The sequence below is a fragment of the Tachypleus tridentatus genome, chromosome 2 (genome assembly GCF_004210375.1).
Source record: "Tachypleus tridentatus isolate NWPU-2018 chromosome 2, ASM421037v1, whole genome shotgun sequence".
NCBI lineage: Eukaryota > Metazoa > Arthropoda > Merostomata > Xiphosura > Limulidae > Tachypleus > Tachypleus tridentatus.
The window spans coordinates 91,237,062-91,253,521 of record NC_134826.1 but is presented as its reverse complement, the minus strand read 5'-3'; the positions used below and the strand labels follow the sequence as shown (position 1 = coordinate 91,253,521).

Sequence of the window (16,460 nt, the reverse complement as noted above, 5' to 3'; positions counted from 1 at the left end):
TAAGCCAACATATAGTGCTGGCCAAAATCTTAAGGCCAATAAACAAAGAAAAAATATCCATTTTGCATTGTTAGACTTTACCACTTATTTGAGTAGAGCTTCCAAAGATGAAAATAAGAAAAGGGGAAAAAAATATTTTTTTTTAGTATTTAATAGGGAAAATGTGAACACTATGAAATCAGCCTAAATATTTTCTTAAGGAATTAAGAACTCAAAACTTATATGCTATTAAAATATGGATTATTGGTTATGTGTTTATACCATATTAATTGGTATAACATAAACAAAGAAACAGGTTAATAAAATTTTGAATGTACAACACTAAAACTTTCTGCCACATATAGGAAAGGATACCTGAGGCGAAAGTGTTAAACATCATGCAGATATAGTATATTAACTAGAAATATACGTACATGATTAGACATTGTGCAGATATAGTAACATCACCACAAACATAGCCATGATTAAATGTTGTGTAGCTATGTTAAAATTACTAAAATCAAGGCAACAGTATTCAACCTTTTGTAAATTCTATACTACAAACAATCATGTAGTTAAAACTTAGCAAATATCACAACCAAGTAATTTAATATAAAAACACCAAACAAAAAACACAACAATAATACTGAACAGTATCTTCATTAACATGCCACACCAAACCATAAAAACAACACTTGAATAACAGAAATTTTGATAAACATAAAATCACCAAACAAAAGACACAATACGTATCTTGATAGACATAAAATAGTCTGAAAAACATTAATTTTAATTTGGAATTAATAAGTTTATTAAAATGCTATACCGAATTTTACTATTGAAATTTTTTTTAAAATTTCTTTTAGAATTTCAAATTCAATTTTCATACTAACCTGAAGATTACCAGTAACATTTTTTTCAATGATTTCATTCAAGTGATTAAATAATTCTTCATCTTCTTTTACCAAGGAATCTGAGATGCTACAGCCAAGAGCAAAGATCTGAGACTGTGTTGGCATACAGTGGCGTTGAAGTATGTCCAGGAACATTGCAACTTCAACAATTTCATCATCTGTAAAAATAAGAGGAAAAAACATTTTGAAATTAATGTGTAACATAGCAATTACATCTTATCAGATCACTTTTAAAAACTGCAAGTGATCTAGACAAATGTTACATTATTTAACCCTTTGACAACCATGTACTCTCTAAATTCCTTTCTCCATATGTCACTGAGCTGCATTCAAAATTTGATTTAACAACTTTACTCTCAATGTATTTTAATGAAATCAGCATTATAATGTGCATTATAATTAGAAGTTTTTTTATTATCTAAGTTTTAATTCCTTATTTCAAAAGAAATCTTTAAAAATTATTTAAAATTCAGTTTTGTTGTCACATGATGCAGAAGTGTTCACAGATCTTGACAGTTAACTTATTGTGCATGTGCAAAATCATTTTGCCAAAGACATGTATCTTTGACAAAAATACCATAATATGCCTCAAGGACACCCACTGATATGTGTTGAAATGAAAACTTCTAAAACATTAAAAATACATCTGTCAACTCTCATACATACTGTGTGAAACTTGTACGTGTTAAACACAGATTATACTCTCATGCCTACCTACTAAAATCTCAGAATTATTAGTGTTTAATTTCTTTTTCATCATTTGATATTAAACATATAATTCATTTTGGAAAATTGTTAGTAGTCTCAGTCCTTTTTTTCAAATGTATACAACAGGTAGTGAAGACAAAACCAGTCTAAAATAGATAGTGTAATATGTACGTGCAGCAACTAAGTGACTAGTTCTTTGATTTTGGTTGCCTAACAGTTAGTAAAATGAGCTATTACATACAATAAAGCTCATATTGGTTGTAGTCAATCCACTAAACAAGTTGAGTGAAAGTAGTTTGGTATCAACATCAAAGTAACTCAAACTAACAACATTTAAAGGTGCTGCAAAGTCTAATACTAAGTTCAATCCAGAATGGACACAAAAGTACTCATGCATTGTGACAGAAATGAATCATACAGTAAAAAATAATTTAAATTGTTCAGACAGCTGCAAGTACCAAAGACTGCATGATGTTGAAAGAATTTTGAATGACTTCTGAATGTGTGATTACAAGAAACTATCACAAGGGGAAAACATTTCTTGGAAATGCTTTTAGGTCTATTTGACATATTTAAAATGCATTCATTCTGAATTTCTGTGACCTTCATATGTTGAATGAACCTGTAATTGTAGAGGTGTAGTATGAATTTTTAACATTCCATTAAAATGATTCAAGTTGTTTTTGATAAAAAATACAAATATTTTATGTAAACAAGGCTTTTTTCATCTGTTTTAACAACATGCTAAAAAGCCACCAGATCTGTGGTTCTAAAATCCATATTTTTTGTGTGTATGTGGGTGTCCCATCACAACATGGATTTTTTTTTTACTTGTTCATGAGTATTAGAGGTTGACAGTTACATAAAAATAAGTTATAAGTGAAAAGGTAAAGACCTGAAATTATGAATATAACTGAAAGATATTTTAAGACTATTTGACAAAGAGGTAAAATGTTTGTACATATTTCTGTTTCTTAGTCTTAAACATTTCATTATACTGTATGTTGATGTTAATAGCTACAATTAGTGATATTACAGAGAAAATGAAAAATAAAATATAAACATTTGCATAGAGATTATGCAAATGAAATTGGAAAACTGAGAGATAAAAAAAGTATTCTTACTCTTAATATGAAAACACTTTGAACCTGAACTCTTCAGAGACTGAGAGCTAACAGTTGCAATAAGTAAAACAAATTTTAGTAGAAAAATATTAAAATTAAATGTCTTATTTTTCTAAAACTACACATTTTTATGAAAGCTCCTGCTCAGTGTTAAACAATTTTATCTGCTAGTTTTGTTTCTGAAATGAAATATGATGAGAGTTACATTAGTCCTTGCAATGTAAGGGCATAGTAATCAAGGGTTAAGAAGTTCACATTTTCTAATGCTGAAAATTTATTTCCAGTAGGTACTTACATACTCTCACAAAAAAGCTATTTGACTTTGATTTGCTATCTAAGCATTGCTAAATTTTTTTGTCAGTGCACCAATCTATACTTGTTTCTCTACTAGTAGAGAATTTAAATAATTATCTTTTCTTGAAAAAAGTGCCTACAGAGTAGTTCAGTTACTTTAGAACAAAAACAATTGACAAGATGAATTATTTTTATCTACTCTGTTTATCATTGCATAATCTATGATATATTCACTTACATTATCCTTTGGGTTACCAAAGTTTCATAGAGAGCTTTAAATCATTGTCTCCTTTTCACTACAGTACACACAGATGGGTTCAATCACTTTAGAACACTCTTAAACAAAACAAATTATTTTCCTTTATTTCTGTTAACCTGTGAAACCCATTTTAGATACCAACTGTTATTACTAAACTAACAATCACACAGTCTAGCTTCACTTTTACTAACTTCTTAAGCAGCTTCTTTAGAAATCACCCATCATGATTAAATTACCAATCACTCATTGTATATCTGTTATTCAACATCTTCTCTGTATGTTGACGTATTTATAACACACAAAGAGAAAAATGTGGAAGCTTCAAATAAGATGATGTCAACAATATTTCAAAAGCCTAGTACTATAATTAAATAGTACACATAATGCAGGACTTTCACCATGTACATAACAAAACTCGTCACAACCATTACTTTTAAAATAATTACCTTTCAATACTTCTTATGAAAACTGAAAAATAATTAAACATTAAATCACTAAATAACTCTTAAAATAAACATTCTTGTATATCCCATGAGATTAGATTAAAATTTCAGAAAATATTTACCTCTCAATTATTTCAAAACAACACATAAGAGCCAGTATAATTCCTACATCATTTCAAAATATAAGATGAAACAGCTAACACAAATTAACTTTTACACAATTTTAAATTTACATAATATGACAAAGTTACCACAAATTAACTTCTAAATAATTTTAAAAAGAGCACAACATAAAGCAGTGAGTACAAATTAACTGCTATATGATTTCAAAACAAACCAACATGAAACAGAAAATACAAGTTAACTCCTAAGTAATCTCAACACAACAAAACTGTGAATTCTATAATGAGCCAGAGAGTAATTCATCACTTCACACTTGACAACAGAATAATTTACATGCAGTTTCCAAGATATGGGTTTAGTATAGATGATATGAAAACAATGCCTACCATGGTCCACTTTTTTGTTCTTCAGATACACCTGCTGTAAACCATAAGCCCAGTACACCAAAAATGGTTGGAAGTTTTTACTATATACTTGTACCACATTTAACACTTGTGATGTTACAGTCAGCTGTTCATCTTTATCAAAATATTTCAAAGTAGATGTGAGTTTGTAGGCCTATACAGAACAAAAGTATTTGTGAGACATGCAAGTATTTTTTCCAAAAATGGTTACATTATTCTTAAGTACTGCTATAGTTAAAACCTGTACAAATAAACATTCTCATTTCAAAACAATTTTCTTACATGGACATCAATAATAATTAAAATTATCCAAGAAGGCTATGCATATGAAATGGCCTTTGAAACCAGTATTGCAAGGAAAAGGCTAAGCATATAGCATGGTAGTTTGAAGCCAGTAATGCAACAGGAAGGCTCAGAATATAGCAGAGACATTTGAAATCAGTACTTCAACAAGAAAGCTATATCTATAACATGGAACTTTGAAGCCAGTATAAAACAACATGACAGCTAGGCATATAACATGGTAGTTTGAAGTCACTGTTTCACACCATGAAAACTAGGTATAAACAAAGTAATTTGAAGCCAGTATGTTGCAATGTGACAGTCAAGAATACAGCATGGCAATATGAAACCTGTATTTCAACAGGACAGCTAAACATGTAACACAGCATTATGAAACTAGCAGTCACACAAAAAGGCTAACAACAATACAACAGCATGGAAACTGTATTCCAAAAGGAAGAATAGTTTGAAACCAGTACTTAATAACATGAATTAGAGAGCATTTCTTATTTCTGACTTTTGATGGCATATATAGAAAGCAATTATGTTTTTACCCACATCTTATTTAACATATACATACGTTAAGAACAACAAGGGAACTGTCAGTCTACCTACACCATCCCATCCACTATACTAAACTCAAAAACAAAAATAAAACACTCAAACATTTGTTTAACCTTTAAGTTATCTACAGCATCTGAAGACAACCTATTCCAAAGGTCCACTATCTTGTAAGAAAAATAAAATTGTTTCAGCTGAAGGTGACTCACACTCTGCTAAAATATGTAATTTTGTCCCCTAGTCTTACCATTCTTACAAATAATAAATTTCCTTAACAATTTTAAGCATCTTAATCAGATCCACTCTAACTCTTCTTTTTCAAGATAAAATAATTTCAGAAATCATAACCTATCCTTACATGACAACCTTTACATCCATCTTATTAGCTCTCCTTTGAATCCTTTCCAACAATTTAATGTCTTTTCTAAGGTAAGGAGCCCAAGGTTGAACACATTATTCTAAACATAGCCCATTCAAAGATAATACATAACAGCCATATGCAATATATTTGCCCAATTTAATGAATAATCTAAATCATTTGTAAAGCAGCAGAATTTTCTTTACAGCCAGTAATGCCATAAACTTTAATAACATCAACAAAATTAAATAACTTACTGACCATCTATGTCTGTGATGTAAATCAAATTCAGTAAAAGTCCTAACACTGAACCCTGAAGTACCCCATCTGCGACATTAATCCAGCTTGACTGAACTCCATTTAAAACAACTCTCTGCTTTCTTCAATTTAGCCAATTTTCTATCCAATGAGCTAACCTATTTCCCCCTGCCTACAGAGATAACTCTTTAAACAAGCCTTTTTATATGGGATTTGGTCAAATACTTTCTAAAATTCTATATATACCAAATCCACACCTGTACCCTCTTTTACATAAACAGCAAGGCCTCTTTTAATTATGCTTTCACAAGCTTCTCCCACCATTGATATAATACTAATAGGCTAAAATTACTGGAACAATTTTAACAAATCCCTTAAAAAGTCAAGTAACATTAGCCAGCTTCCAATCATCTGGCACCTGCCCACTATTCAAAGGACTGACATATCCAATCCTTATCCTCTTTCTCAAGATTTGAGTAAATATTATCTTTTTATAAACCTCCCAATTTTTATTAACATGCTCAAAATTAACATACTTATAGCAGTGTTTTTGAAAAAAGTTAGAAAGATAGAATGTTTATTTATAGTAAGATAACAGATACCATAATTAACTCATATTAAAGTGTTTAGTTACATTTATCACTGCTTGATCAATCTGCTTCCATTGGGAACTTTGAGTAGCACGCTCCACTCCTTGTTCTTTCACAGCCCTTGCTAGTTCTTTTCGAAAAAGTACTCTGATGTTCCATTTCCTACAAAACAGGATCATAAAAAAATCTGATAATTAAACACAGTACGTACAGAAGCTGATTCACGAAGCAAATTAAAACATTTACAAGTGAGTAAAATTAATCTTTTGTGAAAAGATGTTCAAATTATTTTTTTGTACATTTATTTGTTCCATTATAGTTAGAAATGTTATTTATTTCTTTGTTATGACATTCTGTGCAAAAAAACTTGATCAATACAAACGAGCCAAATCACTCATTTTCTGTGTAAAATATGCAAAAAATGCCAGCAGTAAATAACAGGATGAATCACAATATGAATGCCATTTTTGTTTACATTTTTGGTGTAGCTTATATGTTATTATTGATGCTGCAACTCAAAAAGACATGAACCCATGTCAATATTTCTTCCTTGGCCGAAACAAATTTTTTTATCTTATACACTTTTCCTGTTTAGTGTAGGCTGGGTAACTTTTTTCTGAACTTTAAAAACTGCTTAGATTACATTTTAGCAGTTTGCATTTCTGTGTAATAAATACAAAAAAATATGCATTTAATTATGAAACCTAAAAAAATTAAATGCACAATAATGTCAGACACACATTTCATTTTGCAACAATATTGAACAAATAGCTGAATAACTTTGCATAATATAAAAATATTATAAAAATAATTTTCCAATAATACTTAAACAGTGGTTAAATTCAATGCCTACCTTCCCTTTAGTTTTGAATTTTTCTCATTTTCCTTCTTCAACAAATACTCTGACCAATAAAGAGATCTAAGTGGTTTAGGCAGAAGGGCTGAATGTTCATTCATGGTAGCAATAATTGAATCCATTGGGGTCAGATCTTGAGACAGAACTAAGTTTATTGTTATATGGAAAATATCTTTCAGAGTGAGGGTATTTTCATCATTGTTTCTGTTTTTCTTCTTATTTTTCTTGTGGGCCTACATTTCACACACACACAGGTTTAAAACAACAGAATTAGTTAACTAACATTTGAGTCTCTCTCAAGTCGACTGACATACGCAAGTGTCTGTGGATCTGTAATCTCAATATATAATTTATATTAAAAATACATTTCATAAAAGTGTACATAACAATATTCAAATCAAGTAACAGAGCTTCACAATAAGTTTAAGAAACAATTTCATAAAGCATCTAATATACTCATTAAAATTACTCTTTACTTAAAAAAAAATACAGTATAAAATACCTCCTTATCAAGTTACCTACACAGATCAGAATTAACAAAATAACTTAGTAAATTTTGTGGCTAATATAATAAATCAATCTAGCTAAAAGTATACAATGTCATAAAACAAAAACATAGTAATTAAATTGTATTATTTTACTGGTAGGCTATCCTTGTTATCATCAACACTTTTAACCACATTCCTATTAACATATTATAAGATTCTGTTAGCTTAAGAAGCTTAAAATAGTTATGACATATAGATATTGTCTATGGTCATTCTACAAAGCTCATCTGTAAAATTACAAAAATATCCATATCCATTTCCTGTCAAAGAGATATCGTGAAAGATACACAGTATATTGACTTAAACTCTCAATAAATACAATAGGGAAAGTGCTGTACAAAGGCACAGCCCTTAAACTGGTTCATCAGACTAATTGCAATATAATATATTAATGCCATCAGCTGGTATAAATCAATAACAGTTGTCTCTAAAGGAAAACCTTAAGTTGCAATATGCTTCACCTGCTGATTATTTTGATCTGTTTCTGACTCTGCAATTACTAGATATCACGACCACAGAAACAATTCAATATGCAACAAGTGAAATTACAAACAGTGACTATTGCAGAGAGAATCACATCTAAAATGCTGGAAGAACACAAATGCAACAGAAAAGAAAACGTTTTTCTTGTTGATTTACATGGGTCCAAACAACCTTCCTCCCTTGTAGCACTTCTGGAGTATTGATATACTGTACAAGACATCATTTTTAAGTGGTGTTATGAGTTGCAGCTTCTTCCAAATGTTCTCACATTTTCTGTTATTTTGCAAACAATTTCCAATCTCATGACAACTGTTTGTATAAGATGCAACCTCTATTCAAGAAAGGATTTGTGCATCAGTGAGTCTATAGTACTTTGGCTTGGAAGGCTATTGTTTTGACAGTATAGTAAAAATAAATGTCACAACTATGCAATAAAACTCTTATGAATTCAAGGACTGGTACTAAACATTTGTATATACACTGGAACTGGCTTTGATTATGATACTGGCTTGGGAAAGGCTGTGGCTATTGTACTACCTGTTGTTGTAAGTGTGTCACAATTCATCTGTTAGGTAATACCATGGAGGATCTTCATAATCAGAGGCAATGTGCACCCCAATTCCACTGCCAACATTACAATGCATGTTTGCCACCAACAAAAAAGATAGAGAAGTCAACTACACTATATCATGTCTGTACAAAGCATAGTAATAGATTGGAAACCCAATACATTTGTGATGTCTACCCTGAAAAACCAGCCCTCTATAGAGTTAAATGCTTCAAGGAGCACCATGTGCCTCAAAAATGGATAAATAAACAAGATAAAGAGACATTTATACTCATTTACTGGATATAAAATTTGTCATTTGGTTATAAACATGAGAACCTGTTAATTCATGAAACATTGAAAGAATAAAGTCATAAAATTTGAAAATGTTTAAAGATTATCAAATGCTTATTGATTGAAATCTGATAAAACAATGTCATGGATCATGTAGAATTAGCTTATTTGAGTTATAATTATTCATTTTCATGTTGTAACTGTCTCTTCTTTAGTCTCAGTTGTGGTAAAGTGAGCTTTCAGGAGATATCATGTTCACATACTTTAGTGACTTTCAATAGCACAAATCATGTTACAGTACAGGTTTGATCATGATTATTAAAGATTTATATTTCTTAAATTACCAGAAGATTCTTTGTTGCATTATCTGGGATGCTAGGATTTTCTGTTTACTGTATAATAGTATAATCTTTCCTACAAGTATACTCCCTAAGGTAGAACCTAGTGCACCCAGCATTACAAGCATACTTAAGTCAGCAGTCAACATGTTAAATTGTGTATCTAGAGATTGAAAGATATTTCATATAATACCTTAACTTATTTAAGTTATGTATTCAATGACTGAAAGATGTTTTATATAATACTGTAGCCTATTTAACTTTAAATCCAGTATCTGAGAGGTGTTTTGCATAATATCTTAATCTGTTTAAGTTGTATATTCGGGTGATTGACAGAAAATTTTCACCTAAGACCTATACTTGTTTAAGTAGTGTATCCAGAAATTGAAAGATTATGTTTCATACAGTGCTTTAGTATATTTTAAATTATATATCTATTGGCTAAGAGAAAATGTTTCACAAGATATCTTAATATGATTCACTTATACATCTAGTTACTAAAAGATGTTTCATGCATTACTTTAGCTCGTTTAAGTTGTACGTCCAGTGATTGAGAGAAGATGTCTTCAACTTCTTGCATGTAAGCTGCCATATCTCCTCGAGCTTTACCTTTCTTAGTTTTTAAACACTTTTCCTGGAGAACAAATTCAGTCTGATTGTCTAACCAATTTTGCATCTCACTCATTACCTGTTCTTTTTTACCATGTGACATCTTTGGTGGTTCCTGAAAGATGAAAAAACGCAAAATCTTTACAAATTTGAAACTGAATATTACTTATAAAACAAAGAAACAGTACAGCAGTTATATTAAGTCTAAAGAAGGTTTACAGGGGATATGAGTCACAGAAAAGCTCTTTCCAGCTTCTTGTACCTAATTTGTCATATGTTCAAGATAAATTAACATTAAATAATTTGTTATTACCACAAGTATTATACAAAATGAAACAACTTTTTTCATCAATTTTGTTTCCTTGTTTAAAAAATGCTACAATGATGTAAAGAAAAAAATCTTCAAATTAAAAATGTTAGAACTGAGCTAATGAAATAACAAGAACCATAAAACTGGGTTTTTTTAGTTACATGTTCAGTTCACAATTTGTTTTTGAAATGCCCTCTTCTGAAATTCTTAAAAATACATAACTCATTATCTTCAACAAGACATAAAATAAACTTCTTGACTAGAATACAAGAAGCATTTCAAAAGAAAAAAAGGTTTAATATTAAGAAACTAATATTCTGTTTAATAAATCTGTTATTTTAGGCAGAACAAACTATTCATTATATTATACAATTAAGATTTCTGATGTTGTTTTCCAAAATTCTTAATAACTAACTCTTGGCACCTACCTAACCAGCAGAATTAATACTCACTGGAAGGAGAAAGGGTTTATACTATTTAGTCCTATTTAACTATAGATAAATTTTTTGTTGTATTATCTACAGTCTGTTTTATGCAGGTATTGAAAGCCCAATTTTAGCATTATAAGCTCACTGACTTACTGCTGAGCTCAGGGTGGCCTACAGAGAAGTTAAAATAAAATAGTAAAGATATTCATGTCATGTTGTTGGACTCTTTGGCAGTCTGTCATGAAGTATGTTACCAGAGAGAACTGTGGTGTTCCTGTAAGTAGTAGATGCTGTGATGATGGGATTCAGACAAAGCCCACTCCTGAGGGTAAAGATGGAAGATTAACTTGATTATCTATACATGATTAATGAAATTTATGGTTAAATTGATTACTGTCACAAAGTATTTAACTAATCAAAATTAATGTTTACAGTTATTACCACTTTGATTATTCAAACTATAAAAGTTTCATATGAAAATAACCAATTAATAAGCCCAATGATTAATTACTTAACAATTTCCACTAATCATCTACTTTTACCAGTAGGTCCCAGTTCTTGTGGTGTGATCCATAAAAGCAGGAAAGGGGAAACTTGTGTCAAAATAAACACAGGAATATCAAACATGAGGACTCTATATAGAAATGGAAGTTTAAATAATATATGTAAGAAGATAAAAACATTGATGTCTGATATTCTAGGGTTAAGTAAGATTAAGTGGAGTGATTCAGGGTACTGCTATGAACAGGGACTGTAAACTATTTGAAAATATCCTAAACTACCAACCACGCAAGATGTAAACCACCCGTAACCCATCACTGTATTCAGACTGAGATTAGCTTCACAAAGAACTTATGTCTAGTAATAAAACTAGAATTAAGACTTCTGATTTATTTCACGTAGGGTAATGTTAGTTAGGTTTTGAGTAACTCTAATTAATTTAGCTATCATCCAAGTCTGTATGCCTACAACTGATAATAAAGAAGAGGAAATTGAAAACTTTTACCAAGAATTGAAAATGCCAAGCAGGCAGTAAAGTCAAAAGAATATCTGATAGTTATGAGTGGTTGTAATATAGAGGTAGATGGTAGCAGAAATGGTTTACTTGTTGGACCACACAGTCCTGAAGCATTGAATGACAGAGATAACAGATTAATACAGTTTTTGATGAGAAAGCCCTTAGTGATAAACAACACCTAGAATGGTGAAAGAACTAAGATATCACACAAACTACAATATATATTTAATGAACATTTCAGAAACTTTTAATTACACTTGTTAGAACTCAACCAGAAGCAGACTGTCACTCTGACTGCAAGCTAATGAAAAAACATACAAATAAAACTAAAGAAGGTGAATAAACTGGCCTTCTGTGAGGCCATTTATATGATTCACAAATAAACATAGCCAAGAACTTTGTGATAGAGAAAAAAACTAGGTTGAAATACTAATTAAATAAAAATATGTAAACAGGAATGATGAGAGTAGGTGGGTTGAGTTCAAAGAGGTATCACAGAAAGAAGGAGAGAAGACTGAGAAATAGAAAAAGTAAGGGTAGAAACAAAATTCTAATGGGAACACAAGATTATAAAAGGATGGATTAAAGATGATGGTTGTCAAGGAAGTATATAAAAACATTAGGTGTTCATAGAGAGAAGTAAAGAATGAGTATAAAACAAAAAATGTGCAGAAACTGAGGAATAAGAGCAACACACAATAATAAAAGTTCAATAGGAAATCAACACTGTATTCCAATGGAACCATCAAATTAAGGATGACTGCAATTTCTAACTGATTTTTTGCAAAGAAACAATGAAAAGAAAACTTTAAATGGTCTACTTTTTGTAATTTCCAAAAAACCTTAGGTACAGAATGTGGCAAGTACAGAACTATCAATATAATCAATAACTCCAAAAAAAGTATTGGTGAAAGTAATCCTTAATGTACTCGAACAGAAGGTTGAAATGAACAGTGAGAAGAGTAAAATGGTTTTAAAAGAGGCCAGGGCATGTGTGAGAGCAATAAAAAAATTAATTTTGTCTCACCTTAAACTTTGAATTACTGGATAACTTATTAATGGAACTTCCAAATTTGGTCCATAGTGAGTTCCTTTAACTTGGCTACCCTTGTTTGTACATCATTTGTTTAATGATGATAACTAAGCCATTTGTATATGTAGCCATTCCACTTTCAGTTTTGAATCGGATGGCTGTAAAGTTTAATAACACGAGATTTGTCAAATGGTTGATTAACAGTCTACACCTTGTTTTTGTAATGATAAGATTCATGCTGCTAAAGCCTCATTCACATTCAGAAGAACTACATGTGATAACTTTTGAACACCCAATTAAAGAATTCAGATGTGATGGAATATAGTGCCCACAGTTGTCTAGAATGTTTCTGTATACTGTGACTGTTTTTGAAAATGGCAATCTAAAATGTTAGCAAAGGAACTATTTTCTCTTCTTTAAAGCCTCGATTTGGACTGCTGACCACTCATTGACTTCTAAGATATAAAGCTCAAAAATCATGGCCTAGAACTAGTTGTTTCATGAGAATAAGTTGTAAATAACTATCACTTCAACTACTGGTTAAAAATTGACCATGATTAATTGATTGAAACAATATTGTTGTTATCTGTTGGTGTTACTGATGCAAACTTCATTTCCTTAATGGTATTCTCTGCTTCTAAGACATTTTTTTATCTTTGCATCCCTTCAATGCTTCTAAACATAGTATGCTACAACAAATTAACTTGTCTGCATAAACTGTAGTAATATCCCTTTTCTGCACGGCTTCAGAAAGAGGGGACAGTCTAATAATACATGGTGCACAAGTGCCAGATCAAGAAATTGTTGTGATGAAGTGCATTTATAAAGCATCCTGAAAGTGCAATGGTCAAATTTTGATCCATTTTTATCAGTGCCACTACTAACAAACTTGATATAACACAGAAATGTATAACTTTTCCAAATAGCTGAAATAGTTCTGAATGAATTTCTATGCTGTTTAATTCTTGCAAATGCAACAGATCAAAATGGTCAGAATGTGATTTATAACTTTTGGTTATATAATTTGCAGTTCTACGAATTTGCATGTAGCTTGTACTTCAGATTTATTTAAACAATCTACAATAGTTTGAAGAATTTTTTACAGTATTGCTGTGTGATTGCATCTTCAAATGTAGTAGATTTTTTTCTCTCAGGGATGTTGCAATGATCATGTGTTGTGGCTGAAAGAATTTGAAACTGGATTCTATTCTTTGGAGAAAAAAAAATAGCACCCTGTGATTTAAATGGACCTAGATTTGACACACTAGAGAATGCTGCACATCTGATTGTCCTGGAATCACTCATTTACCACAAGTAAGCCTTTTTCTTATATTCCACATTTCAGTAGTCCAAAGTGCAGGCCACACAGACTTGGATTCATCATTATTGCATTCAGTTGTATGTTGTTCTGTCAGTGTCATTTCACTGAAATTTGATGTATAACTAGAAACAGATTGTGGAATTACGTTTATGCATTCAATACCACTTATGTAATAACTTGCACAAGTTGTATTTTCTTCCATTTTTTCTGTTAAGTGTTGTTTTCTTTGGTGTAAATCATTGTATGAATGTTTGTTTATGTTATTCACCCATTTTTAAGGCTATGATGTATTCCTCTTTGTAGATAAAAGAAAGTCTGTGATTAGCAAGAAGGCTAAGTTAGAAATGCTAGCTAAACCAAAATGGCTACATTTATATTACTGTAAACTAAGCATTTATTGCATAAGTATTGTAAAATAGGAAAACAAATGATGTTCATAAGCTTTTACATACTTTTACACTTATAGTGATAAATCCCAATCTACCTGGGAGGATAACTAACATTCAAATACCTAATAAATTTATTGTATCTTACCAGACTTTGAACAGAGCCATGTCATAAACATTTTCTCTTTTTTTCATATAATACCTTAAACAATCACTGTACTACAAACAAGTTAATAAACCCTACACTGTGTTTTTAAGCCAGGAAAATTTTGGGAAAATTGCTGTTGATGGTCTCAAGTCACAGTATCACATAAACAGTCTAATGCCATCAGTGGCAATTCATTGCTTTCTTTTAAAAGATTTTTAGTTCACTTGGTAACAGTAAAATAAACTTAGGAAATGGATATGAAAAGATAAGAATTAGAAATTCTAGGAGATGTCTTTCAGAATTCCGTGGTCTATAGTGAAAAAGTCTCAACAGTACTATTCATTTTGTTTAACCAAGTTTCTAAATCAGTTGGTAACAATAGAATAACTACAGAAAATAAGTGTAAAATAGTGAATGTATTAATTCTGACCATAAGTTGTCTGGAACTTTGTGATTAATACTAACTGAATTAAACATTTTATTTTGCATTTTGCAATATTTCCTTTCATTATACTTGTCTACAACCTGGATGAAAGAGTTAATTATTTATCTTTTTTTTCTTCTAATGGTTGGCAAAACTTCACAAAGTTAGAGATTTGTAAGGTTGTATTTGTTTGAAATTGTGCGAGAACAGCAATCCTCTAACATACAAAATAAGGGAACGTTATTCCCACACCACTGTAGGTATGTTAAAATTGGCTTTCCTCAATTTCATAGAATCTATCAGGAGAAATGTCAAACTAGAAATGATGAGGAGACTACTGGAACAGTGTGCTTAAAAATGATCACATCAGTTATCAAACCATTATACCTGTTTTAAAAGTATTTTTCCTAACTGTAAAAGCTGTAACTAGCAATAAAATAATACTAATATGTCATGCAAAGTCAGTCTTATTTTATAGAGTGGAAGTATGACTGTTTGCTGAAATAAAACTACAGTTTGAAACATTTGAATTGTGGTGTTATGAACAACTGATAACAGCTACATAATAAGAAAAACTGATGAGGAAGTAATGGAACAAACAAAGAGATAAAAATACACTTGTTGGATACATGTGGGAAATGGAAAATGAATTACTTTGGGCATATAATTGCATCTGAGGAATAGTTGCCAAAACATCTGATGAATAAAACTAAAGGAAGAAAAACATTAGGCAAATAAAAGAGTCACTTGGCTTAAAGATCAGATGTTTGAATTATAAAAGTTATAACTGTCAACCCTCAGAACTTGATAGGTGACATTGATGGATTTATATTATACTGATATTAAAACAAGCTATGTAATTTCTTGAAGAACATTTTTGAATGGTAAAATAGTATTTTTAAAATTAATTTCTGAATTATAACACTATTAATCATTTTTGTATTTAAATTTTTATTCTTCTTTTCTTTTTGATCTGCTTTTTGTATTTAACTCTGGAAAGTTCTCAAAATTATTATTACAATACACTTACCAGAATACTAGGATCAGTAACACTATTAGAAAAGTACTTCTTAACAAAATCATCTCCCAAGAGAGTAAAAAGTGCTTGTCTGTGGCTAGGAATCCATAAATGTCCTTTAATCTTCTTTGCCAATCCTGATCCAACTTTTTCTAATAACTATAACCAGAAAAATATAAAGGCTCCTGCTAAACTATCTGATGAAAAACTTTATTCACATAGTAGAACCTTTATTCAATACCAGAATTAATCAGTTAGGCTAGATGCATGACAATTAATGGAATTAGTAAGATAAAAATAAATATCTACTGTTTGAAATTAAAAACTTACTTTTTTCATGCATGTTGAGTTCAAATCCCACATTGGACTCATTAATAAAACCATGATAAAAAATATAAGCAG

The 16,460-nt window shown here is 30.5% G+C and overlaps 1 protein-coding gene across 7 annotated transcripts in view; it reads right to left on the bottom strand.

Moving 5' to 3' along the window:
- Positions 1-16,460, bottom strand: part of LOC143244510 (uncharacterized) — a 102,081-nt gene that overhangs the window by 52,390 nt on the left and 33,231 nt on the right. For 6 of the 7 annotated variants that reach the window (XM_076489330.1, XM_076489334.1, XM_076489333.1 and 3 more), the window contains exons 4-9: positions 16,071-16,217; positions 9,884-10,087; positions 7,151-7,386; positions 6,342-6,459; positions 4,231-4,402; positions 873-1,051 (exon numbers count right to left, since the gene is read on the bottom strand). In XM_076489330.1, coding sequence (XP_076345445.1) covers positions 873-1,051; positions 4,231-4,402; positions 6,342-6,459; positions 7,151-7,386; positions 9,884-10,087; positions 16,071-16,217 — 1,056 coding nt within the window. Of the gene's footprint in view, positions 1-872; positions 1,052-4,230; positions 4,403-6,341; positions 6,460-7,150; positions 7,387-9,883; positions 10,088-10,863; positions 11,033-16,070; positions 16,218-16,460 lie in introns of those variants that run through there. The other variant, XM_076489336.1, reaches the window with a different exon arrangement.